Source organism: Mobula hypostoma, chromosome 18, assembly GCF_963921235.1.
Source record: "Mobula hypostoma chromosome 18, sMobHyp1.1, whole genome shotgun sequence".
NCBI classification, from domain to species: domain Eukaryota; kingdom Metazoa; phylum Chordata; class Chondrichthyes; order Myliobatiformes; family Myliobatidae; genus Mobula; species Mobula hypostoma.
In genome coordinates, this window is record NC_086114.1 from 29,456,731 (window position 1) to 29,471,094 (window position 14,364).

The 14,364-nt window shown below is 40.1% G+C and overlaps 1 protein-coding gene across 1 annotated transcript in view; it reads right to left on the minus strand.

Annotated features, from left to right (window-relative positions):
• Window positions 1-819: 819 nt before the first annotated feature.
• The window catches only part of LOC134358184 (glutamate receptor ionotropic, delta-1-like), a 901,838-nt gene continuing 888,293 nt past the window's right edge, over window positions 820-14,364 (minus strand). The window contains exons 14-16 of the mRNA XM_063070179.1: window positions 11,312-11,478; window positions 4,233-4,473; window positions 820-1,444 (exon numbers count right to left, since the gene is read on the minus strand). Of these exons, the coding sequence (XP_062926249.1) occupies window positions 1,016-1,444; window positions 4,233-4,473; window positions 11,312-11,478 (837 nt within the window). The 3' untranslated portion in view covers window positions 820-1,015. The remainder of the gene's footprint in view (window positions 1,445-4,232; window positions 4,474-11,311; window positions 11,479-14,364) is intronic.

Below are 14,364 nucleotides of genomic sequence, written 5' to 3' on the forward strand. Positions count from 1 at the left end.
AAGCTCCCTGGTACTCACAGTAAATCTTGGGGCAATCTGCATTTGAGAAGCGTGCAGCATGAGTCGTTAGGGAGCAGACTATGTGGAATAGAGTGACACAGTGGTGTAGAGGCTGCTGCCTCTCAGCTCAGGCCATCCAGGTTCAGTCCCGACCTCAGGCATTGTCTGTGTGGAGGTTACATGCTCTCACGGCTTTTCTCTGGGTGCTCTGGTTTCTTTGGGATAGAAGTGCGTGACCCTCTAAAATCCACACGATAGGGTCTCTGAATGTGAGTGCATGTGTGCCTCCTACCCCACGGCCCCTTGGACACATGGCATCCCACTCAAAATGCTCTGCGAACAGTGTAGCTGCACCCACCTCCCCACCTTTCTGAGCAATTAGCAATTCTCAATATTTAAATAAAACCGAATAGAACGATCAACGTTGATGATGAAATTTATGAAAATATTCCCAAAGAGCCATGAATCTGCCTACTGATGTATCTCATAGATGTGGGAGTACCTTTCTTAAATGGGAGATCTACTGAGTGTTCTTCTCTCCTTGACATAAGAGCTCCATTTTACGTTGCAGAAAAGGCTTAATACTATTAGATGCACTCTTGACAAGAGGCACACTAATGCCAAGTCAAATATGTCCCATAAAAGTCTTGAGTGGCGGAAATGGATTTTTTATTGCTTAGCACTGGGACACAGGCAATCATCTGCAACCCAAATCCTAAGCAACCGGGAATCAGAAAAGTGCTGAACAACATAATTAAACAGAAAAGGCCATCCCTATGAAACAAGAAAAATCCTTTCACACCCCCAATAACCATCACAAGTAATCTGCTTTTTATTTGTATAGAACAAAATTTACAAAGCCATTCATACATGATCTACTGACTTCAAAAATTGAGAATATTCAAAATACACTTTACCCCACTTCATTCTTGAATTATTTACAATTATTTACATGAAAATGCTAGATTTTTCTGTAAATGTTTATATTAAAAATGGTGCCATGCGGCGTTTGAAGTTATATGGAGGTCCCATGGGAGGGCTCCATAGCTTCAGGGAGCCCCCCAGGGCCTGACACAGACTGAAATGACATGGGGATTGGTGCTTTGACTGGACTTTGGCGGAAGAGTCCTCCATTGGGTGATCGATGCTTGCACTGTATAGATGGCAGTGTGGCCGAACTGCTGAGAGGCAGAGACAGGTTGGTGCTTGCAAGGGAGGAAAGCTTCCTACTTGTAGCGTGAGACTGTTCTGGTAAAAAAGTGCTGACTGAGATTTGGGTGTTCTGGTAATCTCGAACGGGCTCCAAGCCCTGGCTGGTCTGCATGCTGCCAATTTCCAGTGCCGAGATCTCAATGGAGGCAGCCGAGATCTGCTTGTGGGCCATGTCATCATCCATGAGACTGTCGATGCGGTGGTGTACCTGCTCCAGGTTCACTTCTTTATCCTGAACAAGAAACGTTTCATTAGACTGAGAGGAGGGTGAGAACAGGATGGGTGGGGGTTGGTGGAAGGATAGACCTGAAAAGAAGGTGAGGGAGGAGATTGGAAATAAGGACATTGGGAGGAGATAGAGAGGGGGGAAAGGAATGGTTCGGGAGACAGAAGTAAAGAGAAGAGAAGAAAGACAGATGAAGAGTGAGACATAAAGGGGTGAGTGGGACAGAGAGAAGTAGGTGGGAGAGTGAAAGTGAAAAGATAGAACAAGAAAGGAAAAGAGATTGGAGAGAAGGAAAAGGGAAAGAGACAAGGGGATGGAGAGAATTCTGAGGCTGGGGATGGAGATCACAAAGAGAAAGTGGGACAAAAATAGAAACAGGGAATGGGGAGAGTGCAGAGAAGAGTGAGAACAAGAGAGATGACAGAGAGATAGAAGGTGAGAAAGAATAACAGTTTGACAGGGAGACTGAAGGGATCCTTTGCTATTCATCCTGTTGTTGGGGTATAGTTTGCCCATTCTGAGGGCACTTCTAAGCTGCAAACACAGAAAAAGAAACACTCTCAGGTGTGAGGGTTGTATTGTCCTGGTATAACTGACCTAGAAATTCCAACAGACTATGAAGTTTCCAAATGTAAGGTCTTTGGCTTCCTTGGTGACCAAGGGATGGAAACATAGACTGATTCGACCTTGAGGCTCATGGTTTTGGATCCAATGTACCTGAGCATCACAAGTCCATGAGCTTCACTGGTAAGCTCAATCCTTTTTTGTAACTCAATAACACCATGATTTTGCAAACTAGCAAAAAATATAAAAACAGTAAGAGCTTCTACATTTATATAAATAGCAACAAAAATAAACATTGGTCTCTCAAAAGATGAGACCAGGGAATTAATAATGAGAAACAGAGAGATGGCAGAGATTCGAAGTAATTATATTGGATCAGTCTTCACAGTATAAGACACTAAGATCATTCCAGTAATAACTTATCCAGGTTATTGGTTAAAGAGTACAAGGAGCACTACAAGGAGTGAAGAAGTCAAAACAATTTATATCACTGGCAGAAAAATACAGGGCAAAGAAATAGGGCTAAAAACTGGGCTTGATGTTTTAAATGAAGTGGCTGTGGATATGTTGATTGTTAATCCTTGGATTCTGGAAAAGTCCCAGGATCTGGAAAATGGTAAGTATCACTATTGAAGAAAGGAGGGAGACATATAGCATGGATTTACAGACTAGTTAGCCAAGCATCTACTATTGCGAAATTACTGAAATCCATTAATGAGTAGGTAATAGCAGGACATTTAGAAAATCAAAGGAGAATTAAACAGATTCAACATGGACAGACAAGTAATGGTTGACAAATATCACAGGAGTGTAGCCGTTAGCGTAACAGATAATTACAGCACTAGTCACCCGGGTACAATTCTGCCACCCTCTATAAACAGTTTGTTTATTTTCCCTGTGACTGCTTGAGTTTCCTCCAGATCCCCCATTTTCCTCTCGCATTCCAAAGACGCACAACTAGTCGGAAAATTGGTCACATGGGTGTAAATTGGGCAGCATGGACTGGCTGGGCCAAGAAGGGCCTGTTACCAAACTGTATCTCTAAATAAAAATAGAAATATATACTAGAGTTCTTTGATGATGATGAACAGATAGTTAAAAGAGGAACCAATAGATGTAATGTATTTAGATTTTCAGAAACCATTTTAAATTGGTGACTGCACAAGAGTGCACAAGGTCATGGGCAGATAGGGGAAGGGCCAACAAATGGAAACAAGTGAGGTGAGATATATAGGACATTTTTGCATTAGTATCAGTAACACTTAAGGTGCCTCAGGGATCAGTACCAGGGTCAACTATTTACAAGCTACAGTATATTGATGACTTAGAGAAGGCACTGGATGTATTATAGCCACATTTGCAGATAATACAAAGACACGTGGGTTTGTAAGTTGAGAAGAGAATTCAAGAGCCTGCAAAGGTAATAGATAAGTTAGTGAGCAGCAAGAAATTGGCATATGTAGTATAATGTGAGATTATACATTATGGAAGGGAGAATTAAAAAGTTAATTATTATTTAAACTGAGTTAAATTTAAATTGATATAAAATGTTGCATACAAAGGTACATGGTGGCCATAGTAGGTGAAACAAAATATAAATAGCATACAAATTATTAGGAACATTGATCGTAATTGTGAAGGGTGTGGATTAAAAAGTAGGGAAGCCTGAAGCAATTTTTCAGGACAAAGATGAGACGACACCTGGAGAATAGTCACTGATTTGATCTTCATATTTAAGGAAGGCTATACCTGTTTTGAAGATACTTGTTTGATGCCTAGGATGAAAGGGGTTGGTAGATTAATAAAAGTCAAACAGTTTGAGTTTATAATTATTGGAGGATGGAAGAATGGAATGTGAACACACATGTAAGGCTCTGAAAGGGTTGACAGTTTGGTTTAGGGAATGTTTCCTCCAGAAATATGGAGCACAGTTTTGGAATAAGGGTTGCCTGTTTCAGACAAAAATATGGAAGAATTTTCTCTGAAAGTTGTGAAGTTTTGGAACTCTTTCCTGCTAGGAGGTGCAGAGATGGATTCAAATCTGAAACTGACAAACATTTAAGCTGCAAGGGAGACTAAACGGATGGGGAGAGAGCAGGAAAGCAGTGACAAGGTCAAGAGTGGGTCAGCCATGGTATGGCATGTTCAAGGCGTTGACTGATTCACTCCTGATCCTGTTTCTGATGTTCATGACTCACTGCTCCCTGCACACCTGGCCAGTGAGATTTACCTCCTTGGGAGTTTGCTGATGGCATCGATTGCTGTTCCACCAGATTTCTAAAGCTGCCACAAGGCAGGCAAGAAGAAGTCCTGCTGCCAAGATACAGAAAACACCAGCAAAGCTCTGCAGCTTTAGGGCCTGTCCATCTGGCAGCCCACCGGAGAGACTCTTCAGATTACACCGACCCATCTTTGGCCACCATTTCTGCTTGAACACATCCAGATCCCCACTGTCCTGCAGCTCCAGGATCCTGGACACAGTAGAAGCAAGGCTGGTTAGAAGGACAATCACATTCCCGTTATTCACAAACTATTAATAGAATGCCACAATTTTTACTGTCAATTATAAATGACCCAAGAGTATTGTGAAGCTATTCATAATCACATTCATAGGACCCCACTCTATGCTAAACAGAATCAAATTCCCACTGATTTCGCATATTATTTTAAAATGCCGGTTCTTTTGCTACTGGAATCTGTCATACCAAAAAGAAGTTGCTCAAAACTATCTCTTCAAAACATTATTTCATCTCATTTTTGAAAATAAAGCTTACTGTATGACCCCATCAATCTAATTAACCAAATGTCGAGAAGACCATAAGATATAGGAGCAGAAGTAGGCCATTTGGCCCATCAAGTCTACTCCATAAGACTATTAGATGATTAGTAAACTATTAGATGACTCCCTAGTATGATATGATGAACTCTACACCTCACAATCTACCTTGCACGTTTTTGTGTACCTGTACTGTCCTTCCTCTGTAGCTGTTACACTTTATTCTACGTTGTTACTGCTTTACCTTATTCTGCTTCAATGCACTGTGTAATGATTTGATCTATATGAACAATATGCAAGACAAGCTTTTCACCGTATCTCAGTACGTGTGACAAAAAGAACCCAATACCAATATTATGCATGCTTTCACCAGAATCAGAAGTGTCTGGGTTTATGTCTTTCTCAAAGGGCAACACTGTCATACAATGCGAAGAGAGTTTGCAATGTCAGAGGTACTTTCTCTTGGATGAATTGATGTCCAATTTGAGATTAGCTGTCTAAAGTGAACATACAAGATCCCATGGTATTTTCTTGAAAAATAGAGGGCCTGTTCATTATGTATCATTTAATAGATTTCATTAAGAACAGGTTATCTGCTCATTATCACTTCGCTGCCTGTGGGAACCTAATTTGTGCAACTTGGCTTCTAGCTCTGCTACACTACTACTTTCAAAGAGTACATCAGTGGCTGTGAAGTATTTGGGAACCCTGGAGCCGTGAAAATTATATAGAACTGTACGGTCACTTGAGAACTTCCACAGGACGAAATCTTAATGACCTTACAGAGGTGAACCAGGAAAAATACTAAATGCTGCCAGTTCACGAGGAATTAAGTCAGCTCCTCCTTATTCTAGTGTTCTCACTGACCACTCTAGCTTTTCATTTGACCATAGTCCGTCCTCATTCTATAGGTTTACAAATTTCTCCCCATGTACAAAATTAGCCAAGAGTCAATCATAGAGGCATAAAAGCACAGCAAGCCATTGTATCCCCCATTGTTTTCCCATTCATATCTGATCTGTGATCTAATTCCATGTATCTGTCTTTTTTAACATATTCCTTAATGCTTTTGTGTAAAAAAAACTTATTAATTTGACATTCACAGTTGGGCTGAAGTGAATTGCCATTTTCAGAAGAGAGTTCCAAATATAGAAGTGCTTTAGAACTTCATTTATGGAAAGCTGCCCTAATTTTAGATTGTGCTGTTAGTTCCAGGCTCCATCCTACTATGCTGCTCACTGCCCTTAATATCTTGAAATCTTCAATCAAATTGCCCCTATAAATATATTTCAGAAATGCAGGTCACCATTCCTTTCTCACAATATACTGTAATTCTTCCAGTCCAGTTTGCACTGATAAATCTGCACCACATTCCTTCTAAGGCCAACAATCCTCTTTGAAAATCTGGTGATGGAACTGCTCCCAGGCACAAGCACGTGATTTGACTAAGTTTTATATATTTGCTGCACAACTGTCATCCTGGGGCATTGCTAAGCAATATACAGCAATATCATACAGCCCATATACTCATTGTTTTCCCATCACCTTCTCGCATATGCTTGAATCCTCCCTCTCACCTGGCTGAACCTCTCTGTAATCATCTTCATGATACCCCCAGGTTTCTGCCCGATGTTTGCCTCAGTCATTTTCTTCGCTCTACACCAGTCAGAAGTTTGATCACCCCATTTTATCTACTCATTCCCCCAAACCTTTTCCTGACATTCCTTTCAAATATCAGACCTGCCCCCCAAATCATCAGTTCAAAAACCTCAATTCATCAATTCAGACCTCAAATTTGTGGCCAGTACCCAAATTATCAAACATAATCCCAACCCTCTAAAATCATCATCTCAACACCACACCCCTGTCATCAATTCACATTCCTGATCATCAGTTCACATGCCAAATCATCAGCTCAATTGCCTCAAACCATCAGTTCACATCCCAAATCAGTAGTCAAATCCACAAGACAACTTCCAACTTCTAAATGATCAAATTCCCCCGAATCATGCTCAATGACCAAATCATCAGCTCAGGTCCTCTCAGAGCATCGGCTCAGCCCCATTTCATTGGACAAGCCTCCCAATTATCTCCTGAAAATCACAAATCATCTGTACACTCCCCCAAAAAATCACTTGCTCAAGCCCACAAATTATTTGAATGCCACAAACCAAACCCCCAAATTATTCAGCTCAAACCTCCAAAATTGCCATTCCAACTTACAACCCTGCTCACCCCCAAAGTCAAAGTGCTGTTATTCCTCTAAATCAGGCAGTCCTAACCTTTTTTATACCAAAGAATCTTACCATTAACCAAGGGGTCCATGCACCACAGGTTGAGAAATCCTAGTCTAACTTACTAGGGAAATCCTCTTCCAATTTATTTATCAACCTACTTTCCTTCCCCAAAATCATCAAACTACAAACCTCTGCATATCATCAGGCCAAACATCCCTACTAATCCTCACACCAGCACCACAACTCTTAGCGTTCGCAATCCATTCCTTTACCTGCCCAGTGACTATCTGACACTCTGTTCAATCCATTCTTTCAAGCCCCCTTCTCACCCCTTGCACTCATTCGGCAGTGGGTTGATGAGTGGGATTGGTTGGCTGATTTGGGGTTAAGCATATGATTTGGAGGTTGGTCTGATGACTGGAGGGTCAAACTGATGATGTGAAGGTTGCCCACAATTTGCGAGAATTCGGCTGATGACTTATTATTTTCTGAACCTGTCTTGGACAATTTAATTATCTATACATGTGGAGGCCCCACCCCGTCTCTTTACTTTTATGCCATTAATCAGTACAAGGGTAAGATAGCACCGTGTGGAGGGTTCATGCAGAGTTTGAACTGCTTGGGTCAAAATGATACTGTTTCTTTGCCTAATCACGGATTACAGCAATTCCTAAATCAAGACCATCACTTCTGTAAATATCTTTTACCTAGCCTAGGATTTATTCCGCTATATATATGAAGAAAAAAAAAGTCTTAAAAGGATGGTGGTCTGGTATTGCCGAACTTTAGATTCTATTATTGGGTAATTAATATTCGATATTTAAAATTTTGGACATGGGACTTGGACATAGTTTCAAGTCCACATTGGGTAAATCTTGAATGTAAATCTGCACAAGGGTTTTCATTGGGTTCTATTTTAGGGATTTCGCTTCGCTTTACTCTTTCTAAATTGCATAAACAAATGGATAATCCAATAGTTAAACATACGAACATGGTTTCAATTTCAAAAATTTTTTGGGTTGAATCAATTTATTTTGGCAAGCCCTATTATATCCAATTTTTTTTCAACTTTCTATTATGGATGAAGCCTATTTGGTTTGGAAAACCAAAGGTATATTATGATTTTGTGATCTATTTTTGGATAATTGTTTCATGTCCTTTGAACAATTATCTAATAAATATAATTTGCCCAGGTCCTATTTCTTTAGATATTTACAGATTAGAAACTTTTTAAATACTGTTCTTCCTACCTTTCTGAACCTATATCCAATGGATACTTAGGAAAAAATTTTAGATTTAAACCCTTTTCAGAAAGGTGTAATAGCAACTATTTATTATATAATTATGAAAATACATTTAGACACCTAATAAAATTAAGAATGATTGGGAAAGGGAACTTAAGCTTACTTTACCTATTTAAAAATGGGAAAAAATTCTTCAATTAATTAATTCTTCCTCTATATGTTGTAAACACGCGCTGATACAGTTTAAGGTAGTACATAGGGCCCATATGTCCAAGGATAAATTAGCTTCTTATTACTCTCATATAAATCCCGTATGTGATAGATGTCACTCTGAGATAGCTTCTTTAACTCTCATGTTTTGGTCATGTCCTTTTTTGAAAAATTACTGGAAAGGTATCTTTGATACCATTTCAACTGTTTTGAGTATTGATTTACAACCTCACCCTATTACTGCAATTTTTGGTTTACCAATGATAAAACTAAATCATTTAACCTCTTCAACTTGTTGGATGATTGCATTTGTTACATTAATGGCTAGAAGTTCCATTTTGCTGAATTGGAAAGAGGTTAATCTTCCCGCTATATTTCATTGATTCTCTCAAACTATGTTGTGTTTACATTTAGAAAAAATTATAAGTGTCATTTATGATCCTTCTATTAAGTTCGAAAAGACTTGGAGGCCATTTATTCAACACTTCCATATGATGTAATTTGACCTTTTCCAAACCTATTCTATTACTTTCAACTATATGGAGGGAGGAGCGGAGTTAATGACAGTAATGCTCCTACTCGACGTAACACAACAGCCCATGTCTTTTTCTTTTCTTTAGTTTAGTTGATTAGTATTGTTTAGATTAGTTTTCTTTTTGGGGTATCTTGATTTTTTTTTCTTTTTTCATGCTACTTCTGCATTTTGTTTCTTATATTCATATTTTGTAAGATTTTGGGAGGTTTAATATCTGTGTGTTAACTGAGTTTAAATTTATATACGCTAATTATTAACAGTGTAATCCCAATAGCTTTGTATTAATACTATGTTATGTTTAACATTTTAATATTAATAAAAAAGATTGGAAAAAAAGACCATCATGTGCATTATATCTTCTCTATCAATAGAAAACAGTCATTGAACATATTTTATGAAAGATTCAGTGCAAATGGAAATTGATTCTAGGCACAAGACAGTGCAGTCTGTGGATCTGGTGGAATAAATCCCTGAAAGTGAATGAATGGATGACTAATAATTCCTGGCTACACATTATTCCTCATGAGATGAATTTATTGTTTAAGTAACTATTACAGTGATACAATCTATTCTGTTTATATTCTTTGACAAATCAAACTCGCATTAACTTTTAAAATGTTTGTACCCAGATTTGCTCTCTTGCTGAGATCCAAGAGAGAGGTGTCGTGTTGAAATTTGACAGCGTTTGTAGGAGCTTATTCAACGTACACTTTGCATACAATCTGCCCACAGAAGTACCCTTAACCTGCTGAATGACTGCTGGGTGCTCTGCAGGTGGGTGGCGATGTTCTAACTTGCCAATCCCAGCACTCTGTGTACCCATGGTGGAGAACTGCATCAATGAAAGGAATATGTTGGGGGTTCTGGGTTCGGTATGTCACCACAGTCTCTAGAAGGTCCCACAGATGCACCTGTCGAGAGCATTCTGGCTGGTTACATCACCATCTGGTGTGGAGGTGCCAGTGCAATGCCAGTCCAAGAGGCTTCAGTGGGTTCAGCCACTTCCATCACAGCACAAGCCTCTCTGCCATTGAGGACATCTTCAAAAGACAGTGGCTCAAGAATGCATCCAATATTAAGGACCATCACCATTTGGGATGTACACCTCTTCTCATTTCTACCATCAGGGCGGACGTACAGGAACTTGACTAATGGATCAGGAACAGTTTCTTTCACTCTGCCATCAAATTTCTGAACGGACCATGAACCCAAGAACAATACTTTGGATCCCTCTTTTGCGCTATTTATTTATATTTTGATTGTAACTTAATCATAGAGTCATTGAATACTATAGCACAGAAACTAGCCATTTATCCCATCTTGTATATGTTGAAATGTTATTCTGCCTAATAATTGTAATTCTACCTAGTAATAGTTATGATAATTTGTTGTGCCTGTACTGTACTGCTGCAAAAAACCCAATAAATTTCATTAATTAGTCTACAAATTTCATGGGTGCAATGCTAGCGTAGCGCTTTACTGCGCTAGTGACTCGAGCTTAATTCCTGTTGCTGTCTGTAAGGAGTTTGTAAGATCTTGCTGTGACTGTGCGGGTTTCTCTGTGTGCTCCAGTTTCCTCCCGCATTTCCAAGACATAAGATTGAGTAGGTTAATTGGTCACATGGGTGTACTTGGGAGCTGTGGGTTCATTGTGCCTAAAGGGCCTGTTACCAAGCTGTATTGCTTAAAATCAGAATTCTGATTTCGATTTTAATACAAATCTTGAGTAAGCTGGAATACGGAATGTGTAGGTGCAGAAACACTTGCCAAAAGTAGCAGGATGGGAAAGGAGGGGTAGACAATTTTAGCTGACCCTTTGGAGACGGATTAGACTGTGAGGAAATATAAGCTCATGTGTACAATGACAGACACCTACAGTTCCTCAGCCTGCACTCAGTGGAGTTTCAAAGAATGAAGAGGGATCTCATTGAAACCTATGGAATATTGAAAGGTCTAGAAAGTGTGGATGTGGGGAAGTGTTTCCTATAGTGAGGGATGTCTAGGACCGTAAGGCAGAGATAAAATACAAGGATGTCCCTTTAGAACAGAGATGAGGAGGAAATTGTTTAGCCAGAGGGTGGTGAATCTGTGGAATTCATTGACCCAAACAGCTGTGGAGGCCAAGTCATTGGATATATTTAAAACAGAGGTGGTTAGGTTCTTGATTAGTAAGGGCGCCAAAGGTTACAGGGAGAATGCAGGAGAATGGGGTTGATAAATCAGCCATGATGGAATGGCAGATTGGGCTATGGGCTGAATTCTGCTCCTATGTCTTATGGTCTTAAATAGATGGGGTGGTTTCCTTACCTCTGGGAGAAGAGATCTCTGTAGGGACTTCCATGTTGGAGTGCAATCCCATATCCTTTGCTGCTTACACTGTTCCCAACCACAGTCAGAGAGCAGTCATCGTCAGTTAGTGCTGTGTATTCCACCACGGCCATATCCCACAGGAAAGCATACGTTCCTGACTTTATCTGTTGACAGAGAAATCAGTTAATAATAGTTACTGATCATTCTGGGACAGAATGTTTATACCCTGTATCACTATCACAGCTATGCCAGAGAGCAAGAGGTCAGGATTAAGGACAATCTATCAGGGGAAATTAAACACAAAATACAGAAAGATTATTCTATCCTCAAATGAACCTGTTTTGTGTCCTGGGCTGTAGGTGGTTGCTGATCCAAGAGGCTGTTATTTATAAATTACTGTCATTCAGAGGGACTAATGCAATTCATTTGAACGTGAGAGCCTCAACAGAGATTTGCTGCATTTAATTAGATCATACCACAGCCCTGAAGTCTATTATTTAAGTATTAAAGAATTAATACCCACACAGGATTGCTAAAGGGGAAATTTCTTATTTTATGTACACTTCAGTTGCAGAGAACAAGACACGAGCAACGCAATTTGCAGTCTGTGTTGGAGGCATTGGATTCAGTTTTGGGGGGAATAGAGTGGCAGACTGATGTCATGGACAGCCCGTGCAGTTCTCCCCACAGACCAGAAAGGGGAAAGGAAAGGACTCGGCAACAAGTCTATTGTCTATCCACTCCCAGGACCTCGTGTGTTGGTTCCCTTCAGAAAGAATAACTTGTAAAAAGGTCACAGATGTTTTCTATACTCTTGTGAAAGAGAATAACTTAACTACTGAACCTTGGCATTTCCTAGAAGCTCATGACAAGGAACTTCAATGTGCCTTACCCCAACCCCAATCCATTCCTATAATTTCCTTCATATTGACTCTCAAACCAACACTAGTTTAAGGTTTGCCTGGAAACAAATCAGGCACTGCTGTAATTATTTTTTACTTGCACAACAGTGCCAGCCGATTCTCATTTAGGCACAAGTCAAGAACTAGCCTTTGAGAATCTACTTTACTGTTTTGTGGAGAAGCAGCATCTTTTCTACTCATTTTTGGTTGTAAGGCTGCAGATTATGCTTACCAAACCCTTTGATCAGCTCTCATTGTCTTTACTTACTGAGCTAATCCTCAGCATTTGAATTTGATCCTTGTCCAGTGATGTATCATAAATAAGATTGTTCAAGAACAGAAGGACCACAGAACAAGTAACAGATGGATGTCATTTTGAAACTAATCTTCCGACTAATTTTTAGAATTGTTACAGCACAGCAGGAGGTTTTATGGTATATACACTCAGTACTTCCTGTACCTAATATAGTGGCCACTGAGTGTATATTTGTAAGGCCAGTGATGTTGTGGGGATGGAACTGGACTCTCTCACGGTGGTGTCTGAAAAGAGGATGCTGTCCAAGTTGCATGCCATCTTGGTCAATGTCCCCCATCCACTACATAATGTACTGGGTGGGCACAGGAGTACATTCAGCCAGAGACTCATTCCACCGAGATGCAGCACTGAGCATCATAGGAAGTCATTCCTGCCTGTGGCCATCACACTTTACAACTCCTCCCTTGGAGGGTCAGACATCCTGAGCCAGTAGGCTGGTCCTGGACTTATTTCATAATTTACTGGCATAATTTACATATTATTGTTTAACTATTTATGGTTCTATTACTATTTATTATTTATGGAGCAACTGTAACTAAAACCAATTTCCCCTGGGATTAATAAAGTATGACTATGACTATGACTATTCATGGTCTTCTGCTGCTGTAGCCCACCCACTTCATTGGCTACCTTCTGTAAATGTGGTGCATTCGGAGATGCTCTTCAGCACAGCACTACTATAACACGTTGTTATCTGAGTCTGACCATTCTCCTCTGACCTCTCTCATTAACAAGGTGATTTTGCCCACTGAGCTGCTCCTCATTGGATGTTTTTTTTCCTTACACCCAGGAGTCAGCAGTTTCTGAGATACTCAAACCACGCCATCTGGCACCAACATTCCTTCCATGGTTAGAGTCACTTATATTACATTTCTTCTCCATTCTGCTGCTTGGTCTGAACAACAATTGAACCTCTTGATCAAGTCCTGTCTTCATTTCTGTTCACACTGTACACCTCAGACGTTCAGTACAAATCTGAGTCTTGTCACTGCAGAAGTTCTCTGATAACTCTGTGGTGTTTGGGTGTATCAGAGATGGGCAGGAGTCGGAGTACAGAGGACTGGTGGACAGGTTTGTGGAGCGGTGCAGGAGGAATCATCTGCTCCTGAATGTGGCCAAAACCAGGGAGATGATGACTGATTTCAGGAAGAAGAGGACTATGATGAACCTTGTATACATTCTGGGAGAAGACATTGCAGTGATGGAGGAGTACAAATACTTGGGTATTCACCTCGACAACAGACTTGACCGGAAAACCAACACCAAGGCTGTTCGCAAGAAGGGGATGAGCAGACTCTATTTTCTAAAGAAGCTGGATTCCTTCAATGTGTGCAGCAGGATGTTGGAGATCTTTTCCCAGTCTGTTGTAGTGAGTGCAGTCTTCTTTGTGGCTTTATGTTGGGGGAGCAGCATCAATGCTGGTGATGCACCAAGACTTACTAAACTCATCAAAAAGGCTAGATCCGTCCTTGGCTACAACCCAGACTCTTTTAAGCTAGTGTTGGGGAGGCCGTCACTAAGCAAGCTGTTATCCATTATGAACAATCAGGCACATCCTGTCAATGACCTACTGAATAAGCAGTGGAGCACCCTTTCGAACAGGCTCATTCAGCTCCACAGTCACAAGGATTGTTACAGAAAATCTTTCCTACCAAATGAAATAAGCATACACAACAGTTCATCTCTGTGTGGCCAAAACCAGGGATCATAGTACAATAGTCACTGTTTTATTATTTCATACATTATTATAGCACATTGGTAAATCATTATCATGTACTTTATTATTTGTTAATATTATTATTTTAGTTATTATTATATTTATTATTATTGCT